The sequence below is a fragment of the Marmota marmota genome, unplaced genomic scaffold (genome assembly GCF_001458135.2).
Source record: "Marmota marmota marmota unplaced genomic scaffold, marMar, whole genome shotgun sequence".
Lineage (NCBI taxonomy): Eukaryota > Metazoa > Chordata > Mammalia > Rodentia > Sciuridae > Marmota > Marmota marmota.
The window spans coordinates 42,475,132-42,497,947 of record NW_026000082.1 but is presented as its reverse complement, the minus strand read 5'-3'; the positions used below and the strand labels follow the sequence as shown (position 1 = coordinate 42,497,947).

General features: G+C 47.4%; 2 protein-coding genes across 5 annotated transcripts in view; one reads left to right on the top strand and one right to left on the bottom strand.

Moving 5' to 3' along the window:
* The window catches only part of Fbxo42 (F-box protein 42), a 102,509-nt gene extending 101,241 nt beyond the window's left edge, over positions 1–1,268 (bottom strand). The window contains exon 1 of the mRNA XM_048816258.1: positions 663–1,268. The gene's annotated coding sequence lies outside the window, so the exon portion shown is untranslated. The remainder of the gene's footprint in view (positions 1–662) is intronic.
* On the top strand, positions 181–22,816 carry Szrd1 (SUZ RNA binding domain containing 1). Of its 4 annotated transcripts, none has more exons than XM_015485646.2 (4): positions 181–274; positions 19,180–19,229; positions 20,776–21,030; positions 22,302–22,816. In XM_015485646.2, exons 1-4 carry the CDS (start codon positions 224–226, stop codon positions 22,402–22,404), a joined length of 459 nt encoding a protein of 152 aa, XP_015341132.1. In that variant the 5' UTR covers positions 181–223; the 3' UTR covers positions 22,405–22,816. The 4 variants fall into 4 exon arrangements, with proteins under 4 accessions (XP_015341132.1, XP_015341133.1, XP_048672217.1 ...); XM_015485647.2 differs by having other exon boundaries at positions 193–274; positions 20,779–21,030; XM_048816260.1 differs by lacking the exon at positions 181–274 and adding an exon at positions 4,914–5,036 and having other exon boundaries at positions 20,779–21,030.

Sequence of the window (22,816 nt, the reverse complement as noted above, 5' to 3'; positions counted from 1 at the left end):
ATAACGCGTTTCCCTTAGGAAAGATGGCCGCTGCGCGGTTTCCACACCCTCTTCCAAGATGGCAGCCTCGGTTAGAGTGGGCCCTAGCCTGAAGCTTCTTCCGGGCTCGGCCGGGGGCGGGGTCCATTGAGTAAAGCCTTACGTGCCCGCGCCCGCGACGGAGGCGCGTTTCAGGGCGCAGGCGCGGGGAGGGGTTGGGGGAGGAGGGAAAGCGGCGAGTAAGATGGAAGATGAGGAGGTCGCTGAGAGCTGGGAGGAGGCGGCAGACAGCGGGGTAAGGAGGAGCCGCCGCCCCGGGGCAGGGCCGGGCGGGACCTGGAGTGAGGGAAGACTCCGGTGAACGGGTCCGGGGATGGTTCTCCCCAAAGAAGGGCCCCACACACCGGGCCGGGGGTGGAGGAGAGGCCCCCGGTCCCTGAGTGCCTTGAAGGCCTCTTAAAGGGGCCGCGTTCCATTTCTGTCTCCACCTTTGCCCGGTGCGCTTCCCTCCGCGCCCGCGTGTGCGCGTCAACCGGGGCGCCCCACCCGCCACCTGGGGTCTCTTTCTGTGGCCCCTGCACCCGCTCGCTCGCCCCGGCTCCTGGAACCCTTCCTTTCCCGTCGGGCCCCCCCGCCTGAGGCACCATTTTAAAGTTCATGTGCTCGCAGCAGGAGGGACTCACCGTAGGGGTGCTTGCGCGGACCGGGGCGGCGTGCCCGGTTCGGGGGGGAAGCGGGAGGAGGCCGCTGCGGACCCGGGGACGTCCGGTCCTCTTGGGGTCCCTCCGCTCTGCTAAAATCCCCCACCGCTTTGCGCCATCCGCCGCGGTGGGCGAGCCTGGGTTTTTTCCTCTTTCAGTCTTACTGAGAGTCCGCGGCGGGCGGCTCTCCAGGGACCCCGGCGGAGCTACCCAGAGCTCGGCCGGCCGCCTCTCGCCCCGGGGGAGGGGTGCGAAGTGTGAACCAGCTGCATTCCCGGGACTGGGGGACACGGACCGTTCCACTCAACTTTGGAGTTTTCGTTTGCCTCTAGCAGCTGTAGGAAAATAGTTCACTCAGTAGGAACTGCCAGTTCAGCTAGGTTCGGGATTAATTTGGTCTTTGCAGAGTTTGTTGGTTCTATGGTGACCCTGGCAAAGCCGGGAAGAGGCCTCTCTGGTGTCCCTGTGTCCGTGTCTGTGCAGTGCTGGCTCGAGCGACATCCACCTAAAGGGTTTATGTGGGGAGTCGAGTGTCTCAGGGTAGAACAGGAGCTGGGTCTTACTTTCCCAAGCACCTTGGAGGGTGCCCTGGAAGAAGACTGGGAAATTGACCCTCGCAGCAGTGGGTGTGTATGTCTCCAGGAATGTTGAAACTTGGCTTCGAAGTTTTTTCCGCTGGTTCAGCATTTCTCCCACGGTTATGTTTTTCCACTTAGCATAACTGAGTATTTGAAGGAGTACTTGGTTCAGAGGACATTTAGTGGAGTTCTCAGTGCCTACCAGCTTTCTCGGAGTTTGGCTTGAGTCAAGAAAGTAAATTAAAGCTTTTATAGGGCATAACAGTTGTCAGTTGGATATCCATTCATTCAGCCAAAATTTTTGAGTGTCTGCTATGTGCTAGGCCTGTGCTTAACAATGACTTTGTGCCAGAGAATGCCAAATTTCCGGTAAAGGCAGTAAAGGCGTTTATTGCCTTCCACTAACGGGAGTGAATCACTCAGACACCCCTTGTGCTGCCCCCTGTAGAAAAGCTTGGGCCATAATTTGTGACTTAAAGGATAAGTTTCTAGGACACCTGGGCCTTTCTTTGGTTTTCCTCACCTTGTGTTTGGGCTGGAGAGGGTAGGTACTTGGGATTTAACCCAAGGGTGCTCTACCCCTGAACTACACCCTCAACTTTTTAAAATTTTGTTACAGGGTTTCACTAAATTGCCGAAGTTGGCCTGGGATTTGAATCCTCCTGCCTCAGCCTCCCTAATTCCTGTGATTACAAGGCTGTGCTACCAAGCCCAGCTTTCTTCACCTGTTTTATAAGAACATGAGTTCTCACCTTAATGTGGTAGGGAGAAAATTAAAGGAACAAAAATGAATGTAGGATTCCGCAGAAATTGGGGATTATTTCAGTTTTTTGAGAATGTGTAAATTGCTTAGAGGTCAACTAATGCAGGCCCCCATTTTACAGCTGAGTAAACCCAGAGGTGTAAAGATGTAACTTGTGCCAGGTAACAGAGGTAGAACCTCAAACCTTGCCTCATTGACATTTTTTATATATATATGTGTGTGTATATATATATATGTACACACACACACACACACACACACGTGTGTGTGTGTGTGTGTGTGTTTGAGAGAGAGTGTTGCTATGTTGCCCTGGCTGGTCTAGAGCTCCTGGAAGTAATCCTCCTGCCTCAGCCTCCCTAGTAGCTGGAATTTCAGGTATACACACACTATGCCCAGCTTCTTTCTTTCTTTCTTTCTTTCTTTCTTTTTTTGTGTGTGTGTGTGTTTTGCTGGGGATTATTGAACCCATGGCCTTGTGCACGCAAGGCAAGCACTCTACCAACTGAGCTATACCCCCAGCCCTGTGCCCAGCTTCTTTATGTATCTTATATTGAAATAATTTTGAAATGACCTGTTGAACCATTGTCCTTCTGTTATAGACGAGGAAACTGAGATTTAGGGAGTAACCTATTTTGTTCAAGATCACATGCATAGTAAGAGGAGAAGCTGGGATTTGATCACAAGACTGATTTCAAAGTTGGTCTCCCCCACCGGTTGGGGATTGATTCTAGGATCTTGAGCATGCTGGGCAAGTACTGAGGGTGTAGTTCAGTGCTATGTGCCCAGCCCTTTTTATATGTCTGTGTCTGTCTGTCTGTCTGTCTGTCTGTTTGTCTCTCTCTCTCTGGTTTTTGTGGGTTTTGGTGGTGCCACAGATTGAACCCAGGGCCTCAAACATGCTAAGCAACAGTTCTATCACTGAGCTACATCCCCAGACCTTTTTTTGTTTTACCTTGTGACAAAGTCACAGTAAGTTGCCCTGAATGACCTTGAATTCAGTAATCCTCCCCCTTCAGCCTTCCCAGTAGCTGGGATTACAGGTGTGCACCACCATGTCCTACAAAGCTGGTTTCCTTGGCTAGCATTTTGTTGCTTCCCTACCTGGAGACCTGTGGAGGACTTTTAGAGTTGGGCATTAGCCTTTATTTATTTATTTAAATATTTTTTTTTTTTAGTTGTAGGTGAACACAATACCTTTAATTTTTAATTTTTGAAAAATTTTCTTCTTTTTTTTTAATATTTATTTTTTTTTAGTTGGACACAATATCTTTATTTTTATGTGGTGCTGAGGATTGAAACCCAGGGCTTCATGTGTGTTAGGCGAGCACTCTGCCACTGAGCCACAACCCCAGCCCTATTTATTTATTTTTGGTGTTGGGGATTGAACCAGGGCCACTTGGATGTTAAGCATACACTCTACCACTGAGCTACACTCCAGCCCTTACTTTTCATTTTTAATGTTTACTTTGGGCATTTATTTGAAGGCTTTGCTTTCCTTCCTTCCTTCCTTCCTTTCTTTTTGTAATCCTGGGGATAGCTCCTAGGACAGGGTGTTCTGCTGAACTATATCCCCAGCTCCCAGCTCTTTTTATTTTTTATTTGAAACAGCGTCTTGTTAAGTTACTGAGGCTGACCTTGAACTTATGGTCCTCCTGCCTCAGGCTCCTGAGTTGCTAGGATTACAGATGTGCACCACTGCACCCAGCTATTTGAAAGCTGTCTTGAATTTGATTCACTTTTCAGGTGTCAAAAAGAGTTTGTTGTTGTTGTTTTGTAGTTGTACACAATACCTTTATTTTATTTATTGTTATGAGGTGCTGAGGATCGAACCAGGGCCTCACATGTGCTAGGCGAGTGCTTTACCACTGAGCCACAACTTGAGCTCCACAAAGGGTTTTATAAATGTGCACCTTGAAGGAGGGAGCCATGGAAGGGATGAAGCAGCATGTGCACATCACTGTCTACCTATGGACTGTTCATGCTTTTCAGATGTAGGCAGTTGCTTTGGGTCACCTTCCCTCTCTCTCTACTATTAATGAGCATTGAAGGCCACCTCCCCACCACAATAGCTCGCCAAACCAAATCTGAGTGGAGGTGGAGTGATTAGCAAATGAGGTCTGATTGATTCTGAAAGTGAAAGTTCAGGCTCTTCATAATCCAGAGGCACTCCTAGTCCTTGGTGATTCCTGCCCTCTAGTGCTACAGAAAAGTTTGACCATAATAGAATTTTTTTTTCTTCCTGTGTCAGTGCATACATCTGAAGTCATTGTTTCCTGCCTATCTTCAGAATATGCAATATTTGAGTGCTGTTGTGTCTTCAGGGAAAGACTGACTTTGAGAAACACCTCAAATGTTATTCGAATAGACTGCTGTTTTGGGGGTAGGACCAGGGATTGAACCCAAGGGCACTGTATGATCGAGCCACATCCTCAGCCCTTTTTACTTGTAATTTAGAGACAGGATCTCACTAAGTTGCTTAGGGCCTCAGCCTCCCTAGCCACTGGGATCATAGACTTGCGCTACCATGCCCAGCTCTTGCTTTTTCAGTTAGTATTATGAACAACTTGTCTACTATAAAATTGTTCCATTACCTCCCAAGGGGCTATACTCACAATCAAAAGACAGTTCAAAGAATATGACTTATATTTCACCAAGGCAGTGCTTCTTGAGCAATATGCTGTCTTGAGGGTAGCGTGGTGGCACACGCCTGTAATCCCAGCTACTTGAGAGTCTGAGGCTGGAGGAGTGCCAGTTCTGGGCCAACCTGGAAAACTCAGTGAGACCCTGTCTCTAAATAAAATACAGGAAAGGGCTGGGGATGTGGCTCAGTGGTTAAATGCCCCTTGGTTCAATCCCCAGTATCAAAAAAAAAAAAAGAATTCAAATTTATATTTACTTTCTGTCCATATGAGCCAGTCTTCTAAACATTGCCCCTTTAGTGATGCTGGGTGCCGTATATTGAATACCAATTGTGTACCAAGCACTGAAGCCTTGTCCAGTGAAGGAGTCAGACAGGTAAGACAGCAACATTCCTATAGAAGAACCTTGAGTGGGGTATCCTGGCTGGAATCAGAGACTGTCCTGTAGAAAAGATGATGCCTACATAAGATTTGAAAGACCTAGGGAGGCTGAGGTAGAAGGATCACAAGTTCAAGGCCAACCTGAGCAAAAATGAAAGCCCCATCTCAAAAAAAAGTTTGAAAGACCAGCCAAATTAAGTTGTGTTTGGCCTGGGAGGGGCACGTGGTAGGTTGTAGGGCCAAGGTATGCGCAGATGAGGCTGGAGGGAGAAGTGCAGGCACTGGGAGCTACAGGCATTTCCCTCTGGCTGAGGGGAGGCGAGGGTTGGCAGGACTAAGTGGAAAGAGATGAGGCCAGAGAGGTATGCAGGGCCCAGATTGGGAAGGGCTTCCTTACACTTGGTTCTGGAAGCTTGGACTTCATCCTGAAAGCTATGGAGAGTTTTGAATGCCCCTCCCCCCCACCCCTTTTCTTTTTTAGCAGTGGTATGACATAACTAGATTTTAATTTAGAAGGTAAGAACTTTGATTTACCTCTCTTTAGAGAAGAGGCCATGCCCCCCACGTGTGGTGCCACTTCTCTTTGGGTCTGTATTGCTTCCTTTGGCTGCTGTCATTATGAAGTGTGTACAGTTGGCAGTGGGTAGCAGGCAAAAAAAAGATTGGTTTGGGGCCATCTGCTATGGATTTCCTTCTGTCTTTACAGTCAAGGAGGTAGTCATGGTGTCAGAAAGCACAAACTCGGGAATACCAAGCCTGAAGTGACTCCCTCTCTGCTATTCTGGTCTTTTTGGAAAAATTGAGTTCTAGGGACTACAGTGTTCTCAGAAGGGATTTTCTGCAAAACATTTGGCCAGTTTAGGCATGATCATGCAGAGCATTCTGTCCCTGGACTTTGGAAAAAGATCTGTTTCACTGTGGCTTCAAAGAAAGGAGGATAATGAGCTTTTCAGTAGTAACTTCTCAGCCCTTTTCATTGAGGCTGCATGGGGTTGGGTGTTCTGTTCCCAGCATGCTCTGGGTATGCAAGAGAGCTGCCATGGTTGCAATGGACTATGGGCTGGAAATTCAGGCAATCACAGGCCTTCTTGATTTTCCTCTTACTGTGCAAGAGAATTAGTGTGTCTTTCTAAAACTGTTGGTAAAATCCTGCAAGAGAAAGTTACTGTTGTCTAGATCTGATAGCCAGACATTCTTGAAGCAGCCCTTACTTTCTAGTTCCCTCTACTGCACTGTGGTGGCTGCCCACAGGTAGTGTCAGTTCCTGGCTGGTCACATCCATAAGGTGTGGTATGCACTCCTGGCACACCTCCCCCACAGGAATAGAAACTTTTCTTCTGTCAGGACAACCATTGATTTGTTGGTTTCTTAGGAGAAGGTTGAGTTTAGCTACTTAAATCTATGGCCAAAGTACAGATTGAAATTATGTATGTATGTGGATATGTAGAGAGATATTTTTATGTGTGTGTATATTATATATATATTTTTTTGAAGTCCTAGAGATAGAACCAAGGGCCATACACTATGCAAGTGTTCTACTACCGAACTATATCCTTAATCCAATTTTGTTTTATTTTTTTAAGTAGTGATGGTAGAGATTTCTTTGCCTAAGCTGGGCATAGCAGTGATGCCTGTAATCCCAGCCACTCAGGAGGCTGAGGCAGGAGGATCACAAGCCTGAAACCAACCTCAGCAAGTTAGCCAGACCCAGTCTCAAAATAAAATGGGGTGGGGATGTAACTCAGTGGTAAGGCAACCTTAGGTTCAATCTCTAACACCAAAACCAGGGGTTTCTCTGTGAGACTAAGTGTTAGGTCTATTAGCCTCTACCATACATCTTTCTCTTTAACACCTCACCATATGAGGATTTTGCTGGGGAAATTAAGGTTAAAACCAAGCAGTTAGGAACAAATCTCAACAGTAGTCTGTATGTGGATAAAAAAATCTTTGGTGCTGAGACCAGCTATTCCTCACAGGCTTGGTATGGTAGCATGCACCTGTAAGTAATTCCAGCTACTCAGGAGGCTGAGGCAGGAGATTGCAATTTTGAGATTGCCTCAGCAAAATATGACATCCTTTCTCAAAATAATAGAGAGGGCTGGGGATGTGGCTTAATGGTAGATCAGTTACACCTAATAAGTTACAAGCTCTGGATTTCATCTCTGGTTCGGAAGCAGGGGAAGAAGGGTCCCTCACAGTAAATCATTCCTTCCCTCTCAGAGGAACACAGGAAATAGCATTCATTCCTTTCCAAGAGGAATAATAAATACAGTTATAATTTTATTCTCATCTCATCATGCCTAGATGAGATTGTACAGGACATTTATGACTTGAGTCTAGAGAGGTCAGGCTGTTAACACTTTTTTTTTTCCCTTGGTACCGGGTGTTGAACCTAGGGGCGCTTAACCACTGAGCCACATCCCCAGCCCTTTTTATATTTTATCTAGAGACAAGGTCTCGCTGAGTTGCTTAGGTCCTCACTAAATTGCTGGGGCTGGCTCAGCCTCCCGAGCCACTGGGATTACAGACACAGGTATGAGCCACTGCTCTTAGTTCCTGTCACCACTCTTCATTGACCTTGAGAACCAAGTTCCCAGCCCTCATGCTCTGGTCTTCATGGCTTAAAGGCATTTGTGACCTTCCTGTTGTCAGTTCCGTTTCTGCTGTCTACTTGTGTATCTCCTGGCCTACAAGCTACTGGTCCTGCGTCTGAGAGGTGTGCAGTGCGGGCAGAGTGCCTTTTTACATTCATCATCTGTGACCTGGTGGGGTGTTTGGTGCTATTAACCCTGGTCCTAGAAGGGAAATCCTGAGGTCAGTCCCAGCTCTACTTTTGTCCTGAGCCCACATTCTGAGGGACTGGCTTGCAGGATTTGTTTACATTTGATTGTCACCAGATAATTAACTAGTTGCTAGTCCCTTTGAAGTATTTTATTTGTTCTCGCCTGGGATTGACCTGTTTCTGTAGCCTGCATGAGCTAATCAATTTTGGGTTTCAGAAACTTGAAATTGATGCAGAAGAGCCAAATGGATAAGGCTGTAGTTGATGGAAATACTGAGAGTGACTGCTGGTTGAAATCTTGGTCATATTGGGAGATAACCTTTTTTTTTTAATATTTAACCAAGTGGAAAAAGATAATATATAAATAATTTTTGTTTGTTATTTTTAATTATTGAATTGGATGCCTTTATCTGGGTCTTGGTTGTTTTCCTATCTTCCTTGCGTCACCTAACATGTTCCCCCTTGTATTCCTTTCTGCCCAATTAGCCATCAGGCTTAGAATGCATTGTGTATTCAGTCCCTTGCTAAATACCATGAAATCTTACTGGACTTTGAGACATGCACTCTTGGGTATTACCGTAAAATCGGGAGGGTGGGGGAAGTGTAGTGACTTTGTTCCTTCCTCCAAAATCAGTGTACCTGATATTTTCTTTGGGAGAAGAGCCTTGACATCTCTGTTAGAGATGGTAAAAAGAACAGGTAAGCCCCCTCTGCCAGTAAACATCCCCTTTTTTCTCCTTTGGTGGCAGTAGAAGTCAGAAGACTGGTATTTAAATGACAGGTCTAATTTTGGGTTGAATTACTTCCTATGCTTCTCTTAGCTTCATCCTCCTTATTTGTGATATTGAATTAATAGCATTTACCTTGCCTGGAGGAGAGTTCTGTAAAGCACTTAGTAAAGTGCCGTTGCATGGTGCTGGAGCAGAGTGGGCCGGTGCTCTGAGTACGAGACCTTCTTCCCGACTCAGCCGGGGCCACAGTTCCTAAGACTGACTGAAGCTCTCTCTCTTGCTGCCTCTGAGGACTTGTGTGCCTTTTCATAGTGTTATTTAAAAACTGAAAGGGAAAAGCAATTTAAAAAAAAACTGGACAAGGTGGGAGCCCCATTAGACTTTACCTATTATTTTACTTATAGGGCAGGTCTCCTCACCATATTCCCTGACTTCCTGTTACTTTAAAGGGCAACATGGTTTCGCTGTCCCACACAGACTCTTTGAAGAAGCACCCAAAGGTAGACATTCTTGTCTCAAGATGGGAATTTGCAAAGTTTCTGAGGTCCTCTGGCCTGGGACTCATCTAAATTGCTGGGTCTGGTTTCTGCTGAAGAACTGTTTGCCTTTGGGTTCTGCAAAGTTTGAACGTGGAGGTTGGTTTCGCTGGTTCAATCCTTCCTCAGGGCACCTGGCCTTGTATCAGCCTGGCATGGATGCAAAAGCAGGTGGGTGGTGCCACCTGTCAGCCTTTTTCCCACCTCATTGGGTTCTGCTGCCACTCTCCTGCCACTCTCAAACTTTTGTGCTCCCTCCTCTGGAGGATTAGGCTTCTGGGCAGTTACTTACTGGTTCTGTAACCTCAGGCACGTCACCTAACTTCTTAGTGTTGAGCAAGGCTCAATTCAGCCCAGGGATTGTGATGAGAATTCCAGGTGGTGACAGGAGGACATTGGTGCCTTACATCTGGCACAAGTGCTTGGAGAATGTGGCTGCTGCTGCCCTCACCACGAAATACCTAAGGCAGCCTTAGTGTTGTGTGTATTCTTGGTTCTGGGGATCAAACTCAGAGCTGCACACGTCGTCCAGCCAGCCTTAGCTCTTATTTTGAATACGGTTGCTTCCCTGCAACCCCAGCTTCACCCAGCATGTTCCCTGTTGTGTTCCTTTTTGCCCAGTTAGCCATTAGATCCTGAGCACATTTTGTACCTGGGCCCCTGCTGAATAAAGGGCGACAAGGCCTTGCTTCCCCATGGACATCCTTTGAAGAAATACCCAAAGCCAGACAGTCTTATCTCAAGATGGGAATTTTTTAAGTTTCTCCCACAGAGAGAAATGTGTTGTGTGTGTCTGTCTTTCTGTCTGTTCCCCCCGCCGTCTGGTTTTGCTCTGTTGCCCTGGCTGGCCTCAAACTTGAGATCTGCCTGTGTCAGCCCACAAGTAGCTGTGACTACAGACATGTGCTGTTTGCTCGGCTTATGACATACCTTCTCTGAATTGATTCCTCTTCATTTGTAAAATTGGGTGTATTGGTTAAAAAATCCTGTTTCATTTGGATTGTTCATTAATATATGTGTCGGGTACAGTTCTAGGCACTCTGGAAAAAGGCAGCGCATGAAATTCCTACTCTCAAAGCTTGCTGTTCACTCAGAAAAATGAGAAATTATATCCCATCAAAGCTTGCTGTTTAGTGGGGATAATTAATAACAAATAAAAAATTATTCATATGTACACACAAGAAAAGTAAAACAGATTAAGGGACATAGAAAGTGACTGTGGTGGGCTGGGTTGTGGCTCAGTGGTAGGGCACTTGCTTAGCATGTGTGAGGCACTGAGTTCAAGCCTCAGCACCATAAAAGTAAATAAATAAAATAAAGGTATTGTGTCCATTTACAACTAAAAAAAATGTTTTTAAAAGAAAGTGATTGTAGTAGAGGTGCCATTGAAGTGGTCTGAGAAGGCCTCTCAGAGACAGGAGAGAGTCAAGGAAGTCTGTGACAAACCTCTCTGCATCCCAGGCAGAGAGGACAGTAAGTGCAAAGGCCATGAGGCTGGGGCATGATTGTTATTGTCTGAGGATACATAGAGGCTGATGTAGTAGACACATGTGGGAAGAGAAAGTGATAGGAGAGGAGTCAGAGGGAGCCAGGTTTGGGGGAGACCATAGGCCATAGTGGATGATAGCACCTTGCATAGGAAGCCATGGTCAGAGCTAACTTGATTTTTAAAAGATTCACTGTAGCCATGTGGAAAATAAACTGTAAAGCAAGAGTGGAAGCACAGAAGCCTGGTGCAGTGATGCATGTAATCCCAGCCACTTGAGGAGCTGAGGTAAGGGGGTCACAAGTTCAAGACCAGCCTGGGCAATTTAGCAAGACCTTATCTCAAAATAAGAAATGAAGAGGGCTGTGGATGTGCTCAGAGATGGAGCCCACCTGGGGTGGAGAGAGGGAGACAGGGTGAGTAGGAAGCAGCTGCAGCTGTCCATTCGAGATCATTGGCGGTTTGCACCAGGATGGCAGCAGCAGGAAGATGGAGAAAGTTAAGAGAGTGTTTTGAGAGTAGGCGCAACAAGTCCTGTTGAAAGAGACATCAGAGTTCTCCCAAGTCTTTGGAATTCCCTGGAAGACAGGAATTGCTGAGACTGCAGAAGGTGGATGCTTTTTGAAATCTAGGGAGCATTGAGTCAGAAATTAAGTATTGGTGTTCATAAAGCTGTGAGCCTAGATGTGGCCACTTAAGAAGCCATTGTAGACATAGAAGAAGAGATATCCAAATCTCAAGGGTCAGACGAGGAAGAGGAACCTATGGCCCAAGAAGGGGTCCAGCCTCTTTAGAGTGTGGGAAGAAGCTACCAGGGAGGTAGACAGGACACCTAAAACAGTGTCTGGAAGGTTCTCTTATTCTGGAGGACCCTACTGGGGATTGAACTCAGAGGCTCTCTACCTCTGAGCCACATCCCCAGCCCTATTTTGTACTTTATTTAGAGAGAGGGTCTCACTGAGTTTCTTTACACCTCGATTTTGCTGAGGCTGGCTTTGAACTCATGATCCTCCTGCCTTAGCCTCCCGAGCCGCTGGTGTACGCCACCATGCCCACCTGGGAAGTTCTTTTTGGATGGACCCTTGAGCCTTGTCAGGTGCTGCTGAGAGCTTGAGGGAAATGAGGGTTTGGAATTCACCACTGAATTTGGAAGCAGGGGAGGTCTTTGATGACTTTGACGAGTTCAGGGTGAATGGGCTGCAAGGGCTTGGAGAGTTGGATTGAAGAGAAGTGGTGAACGTCATCCAGAGAAGGGCCTGAGCCAACCCTCGCACTATGTCAGTGCTCATTGCTGTTAGCCAGTCTGACAGGGCCCACTATCACAGGTGCACACAGCAAGCAGCATGCCCCAGGTGCTGGACATGCTGGACATTGTTCCACCCTGGCAGCTTTTTTAGACTCCAAGACAGTTTTGTCCAGCAGAGGGCACAGTGAGAGTCGCTTGTGTTACATGTTCTAGATGCCACCTTTTAAAAGTGCAAATAAATAGGTGAAGTTTTAATATTTTTTGTTGAGCCCGATGTATCAGAATGGCCTTATTTCGGCATATAATCAATATTAAACGTGTGAATAAAGTATTTTATACTCCTTTGTACCAGGCCTGGAATGTACGCTCATCTTGGTTTGGACTGGCTATATGAGAAAGACCGCCCACACTGGGTAACAGGCTAGAGCTAGTGCAAAGCACTGCCCAAGGGACTCCCTGCTGGCCAGCGTAGAAACGCCCTAAAAGCTGAATGCACTTGGAAAGGAAAGCAAAGGGTGGTTTTTTCCTGGCAAGCAAGTAAGAATTATTTGAATTATTTGTTCTATATATACAACTATACAATGCACGCACGCATGATCTCTGGTTACTTCAGATTTTTTTTTTTTTTCTTTCTTTCTTCTTTTTTTCTTTTGTAGTAGTGGAGATTGAACCCAGGGGCACTCTACCACTGAACTATATCCTCATACCTTTTTTATTTGAGACAGGGTCTCACAAGGTTGCCAAGACTGACCCCAAACTTGCAGCCCTCCTGCTTTCGCCTGTTGAGTTGCTGGGGTTACAGGTCTGCGCCACTGCACCCAGCAAGTTCAGTTAGTTAGTTAGTTTTTAACCTGACAGTGATCCTAAAGCGCCACTGTGAAATCATCTTGGTGTGATAGGACTTTGGGTGTTTCCCTGTTTGAAACTGCCAGGGATGGTAGAATAAGAAGGAACATTGGAGGCCAGTCCTGCTGGGGTAGGACTCTGTCATTATTATTGCCACTAACAGAGAAACAGTACACTCAGAGGCTGAGGCAGGAGGATAGGGAGTTCAAGGTCACCCTGGGTAATTTAGCGAGATCCTGTCTCAAAATAAAAAAGGCTGGAGATATAGCTCAATAGTTGATTGAATTCTCAATACCACTGAGAGAATGAGATGGGGGGGGGGGAATGGCAGGGGATGAAGCAAAACTAAACAAATCTACTTGACAATTGTTTGGAGAAATCTCTTTGGGTTGCACACTAAGTGTACAGAGATCGTGTATGTGGGGATCCAGTCCAGGACCTCATGCATGCCAGGCAAATGCTCCACCACTGAAGACCTTTTAATCTGATTTAGGTCAGATTTTGCTGCTGTAGATTGCTTCTACCTTATAAATTTCTTTGCTTTATTCCTAAGTGGAATTGGGGCTGCACAAGAAAAGCCAGAGTCTCATCCAGACTTTTGATATGGGAAGCATGAAGCAGCTTAATGAGAGATCTTTGCCAGAAGAGCCCAGTACTGGCCACCTCCTGCCCAGGGACATGAGTGTCCTGTCTGGGACTGAAGAGCTGAGGCCCAACATGGGTTCTGCCATGGTGGAAGTTCAGGGCCAGAATGTGGTTATGGGAACTTGCCTTCTACTCCTTTTCAGTGTCTTATCTCCTCCTAAGTGTTTTTCTAAAATTTGGGGTCTGTGTTAATCAGTATTTGCCAGGTTCTGATTCCAAGAGAAATCCCTTTTCTCTCTCTTCTACATCCTCCCTCCCCCCTCCCTGTCCACTTAGACACTGAAGGACACCAGGCAAGACCAGTTGACCCTGTGGGACATATTGATTCACAGGGAGTTGTTTTTTTGTTTGTTTGTTTTGAGAATTTTAATATTTATTTATTTATTTAGTTTTTGGCGGACACAACATCTTTGTTTGTATGTGGTGCTGAGGGTTGAACCCAGGCCGCACGCATGCCAGGCAAGCGCGCTACCGCTTGAGCCACATCCCCAGCCCTCACAGGGAGTTTTAAGACCAGTTGTCTTTCTTGAATGTGAGAGGCACATTATCCAGGAAGTTCCTTAATTACTGTGTTACCAAATCGGAGCTGAGAACCAAGGGTGCTGTCTCTAGATCTCCACTTAAATCAAGACAGCTTTCCTTCTTTCTTAGTGACCAGAGAGCCGGGTGTGATGGAGCAGGGCAGTTTGTTCCTTTGCCTTGGTTCTGTTACACCTGGTGGTGGCTCTTGAGTAGGTAGCAGCAGGAAAGGCACCAGTAAAGGCAGAACACCACTCCCACCCTCGCAGAGTGACAGGTGAGGATCTGGGCTTGTTCACTTTCTCTCTTGTGAGTTTGGCTAGTTGGAGTCAATCCCCCAGGGCTTCATCACCCCTAGGTGAGTTGATAGTCTATTTCCTGAACATTCCATCTGAGTTGCTGTAGTTGCTGCACTTTACTCCAAGGCCCAGAATGGCCTGCGTATTTCCCTCTGCCTTTCCTACGCTTCCTCTCTCCTCTCTTTTCCTTTCTCATTCTCTTAATGTTAAGGGAGTGAGCCTGATGCTATAATGGGCCTGGCCTTGCAGGCACATTTCTGTCCTCTTTGTCTTCTTTGTTCCATTCACAGATTGTGACTGTGTAACAAATTAGGCTGTCCTGGGTGGCTCTTTCTCTGCCCTCTTTTTTCGGAATGACCTTGTCCCCAGCGCACTCTTAGGCTTCCACCCTGGCAGCTTTCTGCTGGAGGCTCCCGTGAGCACACTCACTGCAAGCTGCAGTCAGGTCAGCTTGTTGCAGATGTTGTCACCTCATGGTTGTGGCCTCTCCTTTACCTCCCCACAGGGCCAGGCTGTCTAAAACCACCTCCTTTCCTCCTGGTTCTTTTGTTTTCCCACCTCCACTGTTCCCTCTGGCTTTGCCTGTTCTCTGAGAACAACAAGCATGTACTGGGCTGGGGCTGGGGCTCATTGGCAGAGCGCTTGCCTGGCACACATGAGGCCCTGGGTTCCATCCTCAACACCACATAAAAATAAATAAATAAAATAAAGATATTGTGTCCGTCTACAACTTAAAAAAAAAAAAAAAGCAGCAGCGTGTCCTATGTTTTTGTAGTGGTGTAATGCCACAGGCAAGCCATACCCAAGTTTGGCAACAGCAAACCTTTTGCTTAGGATTGGGACCCAGAAAAGAAGCCACCTCACTCATCAGAGCACCGTGTAATCTGGAGCCTGCTCAGTGCTACTTGGCAAAAACAAAGAGCCTTTCCAGGAGGAGAAGCCATGACACAGCAGACCTTAGCCACACCCTGCAATGTGCTTATGCCATTATACTGGCCTTGTGCCCCGGTGTCCACTTGGAATAGTCAGGGCTTATGTGTTTCTTGCACTAGCCATGGAGGTTGATCCTCTAAAACAGGTGCCTTGACCATGGGCAGGGATTTGTGCATCCTTGTAAAGAGAGAGGGTGCCCCTTGGTAATTCCATTCCTAGTTTCAGGCCCATGTTGGTGTGTGAAGCCTGTTTGATTGCATTGGGATGTTGAATCTCTGTAGGAGATATCTGTTCTTGTAGTGTATCCTGTAGGAAAGGTTTAACGTGGTTCAGCTTTCCAGAGCAGAATCTGAGAGCAGATTGGCTGCAGGGCCTTGTCTAAGCAGAGAGTAGACTGACTCATGATACCTGGACAGATTCCAAGGGCGAGACACGGTAACCTCTCCAACTGCCGGCAAAGCACTCCCCGTCCTGCTTGGACAACTCTCAGCATGCTAGTGTTTGACTGGCCATCTGGCCATGGCCAGGATCCACTTTTCACCAGAGCTGCTTGGATTTCTATTCCATTCTGTAATCTGATGGAAGAATCCCTCTCCAGTTCTGCTGAAGCCATCCTGCCTATTGTGATGGGGTTGGATGGGAGTTTTAGTTATTGCAGTACAGAGTGTGGTGTGGAATTGGGGGAAATAACAGGATCAATATCTAATGACATTTACCAGTGGCTTACCTTAATGTCTGGCATGGTTTTTTTTTTTGTTGTTGTTGTTGTTGTTTGTTGGTTTATTTTGTTTTGTTTTGTTTTTTGGTGCTGGGGATTGAACCCAGGGCTTTGTGCATGCTAGATAAGCACTCTGCCAACTGAGCTGTACCCCCCAGCCCTTGATGTCTGGCATTTTTTAAACCAATAAAACTATATGCCAAGTAGGCTGGTTATTTGGAGACAAAAGCACATTCACTTAGATATGACCCATAATATTCTTTGTGTGTTGGGGGGGTGCTGGGATTGAACCCATGGCCTTGTGCATGCAAGGCAAGCACTTTACCAACTGAGCTATATCTCAGCCCCATAATATTCTTTTTTTTTTAAATATTTATTTAGTTGTAGATGAACATATAGTATCTTTATTTATTTTTATGTGGTGCTGAGGATCGAACCCAGTGCCTCACATTTTCCAGGCAAGCACTTTACCACTGAGCTACAGCCCCAGCCCCCATAATATTCTTTTTTTTTAATATTTATTTTTTAGTTTTCGGCGGACACAACATCTTTGTATGTGGTGCTGAGGATCGAACCCAGGCCGCACACATGCCAGGCGAGCGCACTACCGCTTGAGCCACATCCCCAGCCCCCCATAATATTCTTTTGAAGGTCTTCCACTCAGGTCTGTGTGCTGGGCAGATTATCTTTCCTAGAGTTTTAGAGAAGAGGGACCTCTCAGATTTAGCTAATATATTAGACCCATTTGCCTCTGCCTCCCTCGTAGTGATAAAGTGAGATTTATAAAATTTTTAAAATTCAGAGCTTTTCCGTTAAAAATCTTGAACTCAAAGTTTCTTGAAATGGATCTGGCCCTGTCAGCCAGAAGTTGGTAGCCTATGGTCAGTACCCTCACTCTCTGGGTGTGCCGCTGCGTGTAGTGTGGCTGCTTGCCTAGCCTGTGCAGGCACTTGGTCTCAACCCTGTTTGAAGGTATCTGAATCCCACAGATTTTAAATTTTGTGTTTATGATGGAGGAACTTGAATAGGCAGTCTATTTTCAGATTGGAATGATGTGATACAGTGTGGAATTTTAATGAAACAAGACGTTATTTGTGGAAATTCTTGAAGAACCCTTAAAAGGTGATGGGCTTTAGACTCAAGTGAGATGTAGTATTTACTCAGGAAATAACACGGTCCCTTCACCCCACATTCCATCCTGAGATTGAATGAGCATGTACATGCCAGACAAGCGCTCTACCACTAAGCTGCATCCCTGTTCCCTGCCTTTTTTTTTTTTTTTTTTTTTGAGACAGGGTCTCACTAAGTTGCTCAGGCTGGCCTGGAACTTGAAATTCTTCTGCTTCAGCTTCTCAAGTAGCTGGGGTTAGTTAAGCATGACATAATGCAGGTATTAATAGAATTAATACAATTCTGATATAAACTCTACAGAGGGCACAGATTCTGTGTGTCTTTCAGTTCACAGAAGCATCCAGGTCATTCTCATTCTTTTACTTGGTGAACCTTTTCAGTGTAATCACTGAATGTTCATTGGGCACTTAACTTGCTCCAAGCTGGAGTAGATTAAGAGGCTTCATTTTGGCACCTCCCCAGCCTTCCAGAAACTCCAAAGTGCTCAGAATCACGTGTATTGTGCTTGCCAAATATGACTTAAACCTAGCTCAGCATCACTCAGGGTGGGTATGTTAGGCTGGATTTAAATCTAGCTTCATATGATTCCATCTAACTCCATGTTGTTTATAAGAGATACAAATAAGAAGATGGAAAGGTGTTATAGCCAAAATAATGATAAACTGTTTAATTTACTAGAAAGAATTTTTCCCATAGTGAGTAGCTCAAATGAATCAGTGAAAATTCAGAAGGTTTGGCTCGAGCTGGCCAGCTTGCACTGCCCCTGTGAACTGTAGCGTGCAGCACAGAGCACTCATGAAAAGGGCCACCACACACAAGGCTCTGAGGCATCTCAGCAAATCTTAAGACCTTCTGGCCATATGGCTGAATATTTTGCAGGTGATGGACTTTTTTGAAAATCCCATGTATCTTACCAATCAGGGTTCCCCAACCTTAGCACTGTTGACTCTGGGGGCTAGTTAATTCCTTGTGGGGGTTGTTCTGTGCATTGTATGATGTTTAGCAGTTTCCCTGGCCTTGACCCAATAGCATTTTCCCCTGGTAATGACAACCAAGCATGTCTTGACTTGGCCACTTGGTGGGTGGGGCTGACCACTCCTGGCTGAGAGTTGCTGTTAAGAGATTGGCTCTCCAGAGAAACACATAATTTTGCATATAGTATTTTTTTTCCAATAGCTAGATGATCCCCCCACCCCATAAAGAAAAGGACATAAAGAAAACAGTGGGACAGCCCAAGAGCTGGGAAGTTTGGCCTTTGCCCTGTGTATAGTCCTTACCCCCAATCCCCATGCATGGAGATTTCACAGAGTTCTTGTCCTGGGAGCTGTTGGCTCAGACTGCCAAGGGTGCCCCTGTTTTGCTCATGACAGGAAGTTAGGCCCAGCACAGTGGGAATTCAGGGCCAGATGTGTTAGACGGTGGACTCTCTTCTGTTTTTCTCAACCTGACTTCTCTCTGCTTCTTTCTAAAGTGGTGGTTTTGTGTTAGTTGAGTCCTACCAGGCTCTAGTTCCAAGAGGAATCCTGTTGTCCCTTCTCCTGGATGCACTAGGAGACTTAGGCACTTCAGTTCTATAAATATTAGGCTTCTGTTTTACTCTAAGCCTTTTGCTAGGTGATGTAGTCACAGAGAGTTCAAGTCCATACCAGTAAGAAATAGACTATAAAATAGTTAATATGTGTGACCATGAAGGAAAGTGACAGGGAGTGTTTACCGCCAGGAGCAACACTTCATAAAGGAGAGGCGACATCTGGGTTTTGCAGGATAAGTGGGAGCTTGCAGGGGTAGAGGACTTGGAGCCAGGTGGAGCAGCACTGGGGTTCTCGGGTTGTATGGCTCGGGATTGCCATGGTGCAGGATGGGAACAGAAGACAGGAGGAGGTGTGGGGGAGGCTGCTCCCAAGCTTAGATGTGGCCCTGCAGGCAGTTGAATGGTTTTGAGTGGGGAAGTAACATGATCACACGTATTCAGAAAGTTGATTTGAGTGGCTCGGTGAAGGACAGGCCGGAAGTCTGGAGCCTGTGCAAAGATCCCAGCTGGACAATATCTAGAATCATTGCTGTGGCCATGGACTAGGAGGAGATGGACCCACAGAGGCAGCCAGGAGCCCAAACCCCAGAGTCTAGTCTGCCTCCATTATCTCAAAGGACACAGTCGTGTGTCCCTGGCTAGAGAAGACACTGCCCTTAGCTCTGAAAATAAAGACGTAAGTTTTTATTTGAGAGAGATTTTTTTCCACTTTTTATATACATTTTTTTCCTCTAGGAAATAGACAGACGATTGGAAAAAAAACTGAAGATCACACAAAAGGAGAGGTAAGGCTGCTGTCTGGTCTGAGAACTTGTGCTCCCGCCAAGGAGAGCTGCGCAGTCAGTGGTGTTCTCCAGCTGGCTGTTAGGTTTAGCAGGCCAGGCTCCTGGGCAGCAAACCCTTCCCTCCCAGTTGGGGACCAGGGCATGGTGGCTCAAGGCTTTGGGAGTGAGGCCGGGGTGTTGCTCCTGCCTCTGACCTCAGTGGTCCCCTCGTGTGAGGTCATCTGGTGGACAGTCGAGGTGACAAGTTGCAACATTTAAGTTTTAGGCCTGGCTGTGCCCAGTTGCTCTGAGGTTTGGGGTAAGTCGTCCCTTCTGGAATCAGGTTCCTCCTCTGTGATATGAGGAGTTTGGACAGTTGATTTCCCTGGGGCCGCAGTGATTTGGCAGTTGAGGGGATCCTGAAAGTAAAGAGTCTAGGAAGTTGAGAGATCTTTAAGGATATCTTTGTTCCCCACCCGGAGAGGAGGAAATGAGTTTCCAGAGCAGGTGACAGTTGACTTTGAGCTTGGGTAGCTTGGTTTTTCCCAGGGACAGGCAGCAGAAGGAGGGTAAGACTTGGATTTGCCCAACAGGCTGCATGGTGTTCCCCAGGGAACTCTGGCTCCTTGTCTGTCTCAGTAGGTGCACTGTCCTTACCCCCAGGCCCCTCCCCCTGTTGTTCCTCAGGTCCCTAGCCCTCCTGATAGCCCTGGCTTTGGAAAAGGCCCCTGTGTGTCTGTTGGGTTCTGAAGCTAGCTGATAGCTTGGGGAGGGTTCTGGTGGCTGGTGTGGGGGGTCATTCCTGCATTGGTTCCTTTTTCCTCTTGTGGCTTTTGTTCCTCTCCCTCCCTGTGCTGTTTCCCGTTTTGTTAGTTCCACCTCTCCTTGTGGACATGTGGCCTTGATGTGTACACCCACCAACTTTGAGCAATGCTTCTCTTTTGAGCACTGCTAAGCCCTGTTCAGGCTCACCCTCCATCCCAGCCCCGCCGCTGTCCAGCAGACCAGAACCCTGGGGAAGGAGGTTTCTCTGCTCAGCTCTTTGGAAAGGCCGACTCAGTTGTGGGATGTCTTGGTCTCTGGGAGACAGGTCGCTCTCAGCGGAAGGCTGGGGCAGTGTGGTGCAACAGGTTCTGGCAGTGTGTGGTTGGAGCCCATGTGGTGGAGACCCAGGCTGGCCACCTGCCTCTGACACTGCCCTTCATAGGAAGGCTGGGACTTTAACTGAGGTTATTGGATTTTGAACATGAACTGTTTTGCCTCAGGGGCCAGATGGTGCTTGCTGTGCCCGTGGGTAGACATGGGTAGAAGTCCCAGCTTGAGGAAGCATTCTGGCCCCTGGCCAGGGGTTAGAGCTGAGCAGCAGTTCCTGGGTGCTGCTGAGCTGGTGACAAGGTGGCTTTCTTGAGAGACCCTTCTTGAGGGGAATTTGAATGTCTGGTCAGAAGCCAGAGGCTGATGAATAGAGTTAGTGGAAAGAGGGAAGAAGGTGACAAAGGTGGGCATGGGGCTAGAGGGCCTCCTGGTCAAGGATGGGATTTGTGAAGCTGTGTTTGCTCTTTGTCAGCAGGAAATCCAAATCTCCTCCCAAAGTGCCCATTGTGATTCAAGACGATAGCCTTCCCACGGGGCCCCCTCCACAGATCCGCATCCTCAAGAGGCCCACCAGCAACGGTGTGGTCAGCAGCCCCAACTCCACCAGCAGGCCAGCCCTTCCTGTCAAGTCCCTAGCCCAGCGGGAGGCTGAGTACGCTGAGGCCCGGAAGCGGATCCTGGGCAGCGCCAGCCCTGAGGAAGAGCAGGAGAAACCCATCCTCGACAGGTGAGTGTGGCCGGCCACCCTGGGAGGAGCAGCAGCAGCAGGGCCTGGCTGTGAGGAGCCTACTGGGCCTGCTCAGTCTGCACTGCAGTGGCCTGGCAGGCTCTGGAGGCCTGGGGAGGGGGGCTGATGCCATCGGGTGGGGGTTGTTGGCAGTCTGCAAGCACAACGGCGGTGCTATAGAGGCTATAGGCACAGACTGCGAGTCAAAATTTGCCACTTGAGAACCACTTAACCTGTCACCCAATCTCTAGAAATTGGTCAGTGGTAAATCCCTGCCTCACCAAGTCATCACACACCCTTGTGAACGAGCAAGTCGCCAGAGGGTGCTGAGCCCTGTGTGGATGGTAGGGAGCACCCAGTTAAGTGCTCCAGTGTTATATTCTGGATCTCCAGTAGCCCACTGTGCAAATTTTCTAAATTCTTTCTCATTCTCAGTATTTTTTTCCCTACAGTACCAGAGGTTACACTGTATCAGTTTGTCACTTCCTAGTGAAGCAGTATTTGTTAAAATGGTCTAACTTGGAATGGCCTCTTTGGTGATTTGATATATTGTGATTTAAAGAACTAATCTTTGAACTTTTTTTTTTTTTTTTTTTTGGTACTGGGAATTGAACCTAGAGATGCTTTACCACTGAGCCCCATCCCCAGCCTTTTTGGTTTTTGTTTTGTTTTTAGACAGGGTCTCACTAAGTTGCTGAAACTGCCCTTGATATTGTAATCTTCCTTCCTCAGCTTCCCGAGTCACCAGGGTTACAGGCATGCACCATTGCACCTGGGCCCTGCCCTTATTTTGAAGGGACATCTTTTATCTGTTTTCCTCTCTCAGTCCTCACCTTCCCAGAGTGGAAAAGCCCGTTTCCTTCATCATCTCTAGTAATATTGGTTAGCCACTAACTACATGGTTTAGAGACACACAGGAGGCAGAATGGAGGGTGCTGGCTCACTTGAGCTAATGGCTAGGGGTCTTTACCTGGCCAACACGGGAAAATCTATGCCTTCTGGACAACACGGGCTCCTGAGCAACCCCCTGCCTCCAAATGGGGGAGAATGCTATAGCTGCTGGAGGTGAGCATGGACCACCAACCCCTGTCCACCTGGATCTCCCAACTAAGGAAATGTCCCAGCCTGCTTGCCAATGAAGCAGGCTTATGGAACCAGAGTTAGCTGATAGCCACTGTGACTTCCACCCCAGCTTTAAGCATGATTGTTTTTATGATTTGGGGGCATCTTTTATATTTTGTTTCAGTCCTTCCTCTTATCTTCCCCTTCAGGCCAACCAGGATCTCCCAGCCCGAAGACAGCAGGCAGCCCAATAATGTGATCAGACAGCCTTTAGGTCCCGATGGGTCACAAGGCTTCAAACAGCGCAGATAAATGCAGGCAAGAAAGGATGCCGCCGCTGCCGCCATCACCACCTCCTGGGTCGTCCACCACGGGTCGCACTGCCGTGGCAGACAGCTGGACTTGAGCAGAGGGAACGACCTGACTTACTTGCACTGTGATCCCCCTTGCTCCGCCCACTGTGACCTTGAACCCCATGCACTGTGACCTCCCCCCTTACTCCCCTTCCCACTGTGATTGGCACATCAACAAGGGCTGTTCCAAGTCAATGGAAAGGGAAAGGGTGGGGGCTGGGGGAGGGCTGGGGGTCCCATCAAGGACTCAGAGTAGAGAGTCAGACAGTGCCACTCGGCCACTTGGGGTAAAGCCAGTGCCAGCAATAACAGTTTATCATGCTCATTAATTTGGGATTTCAAAACACAAATGAGAACTCCCACCCACCCAC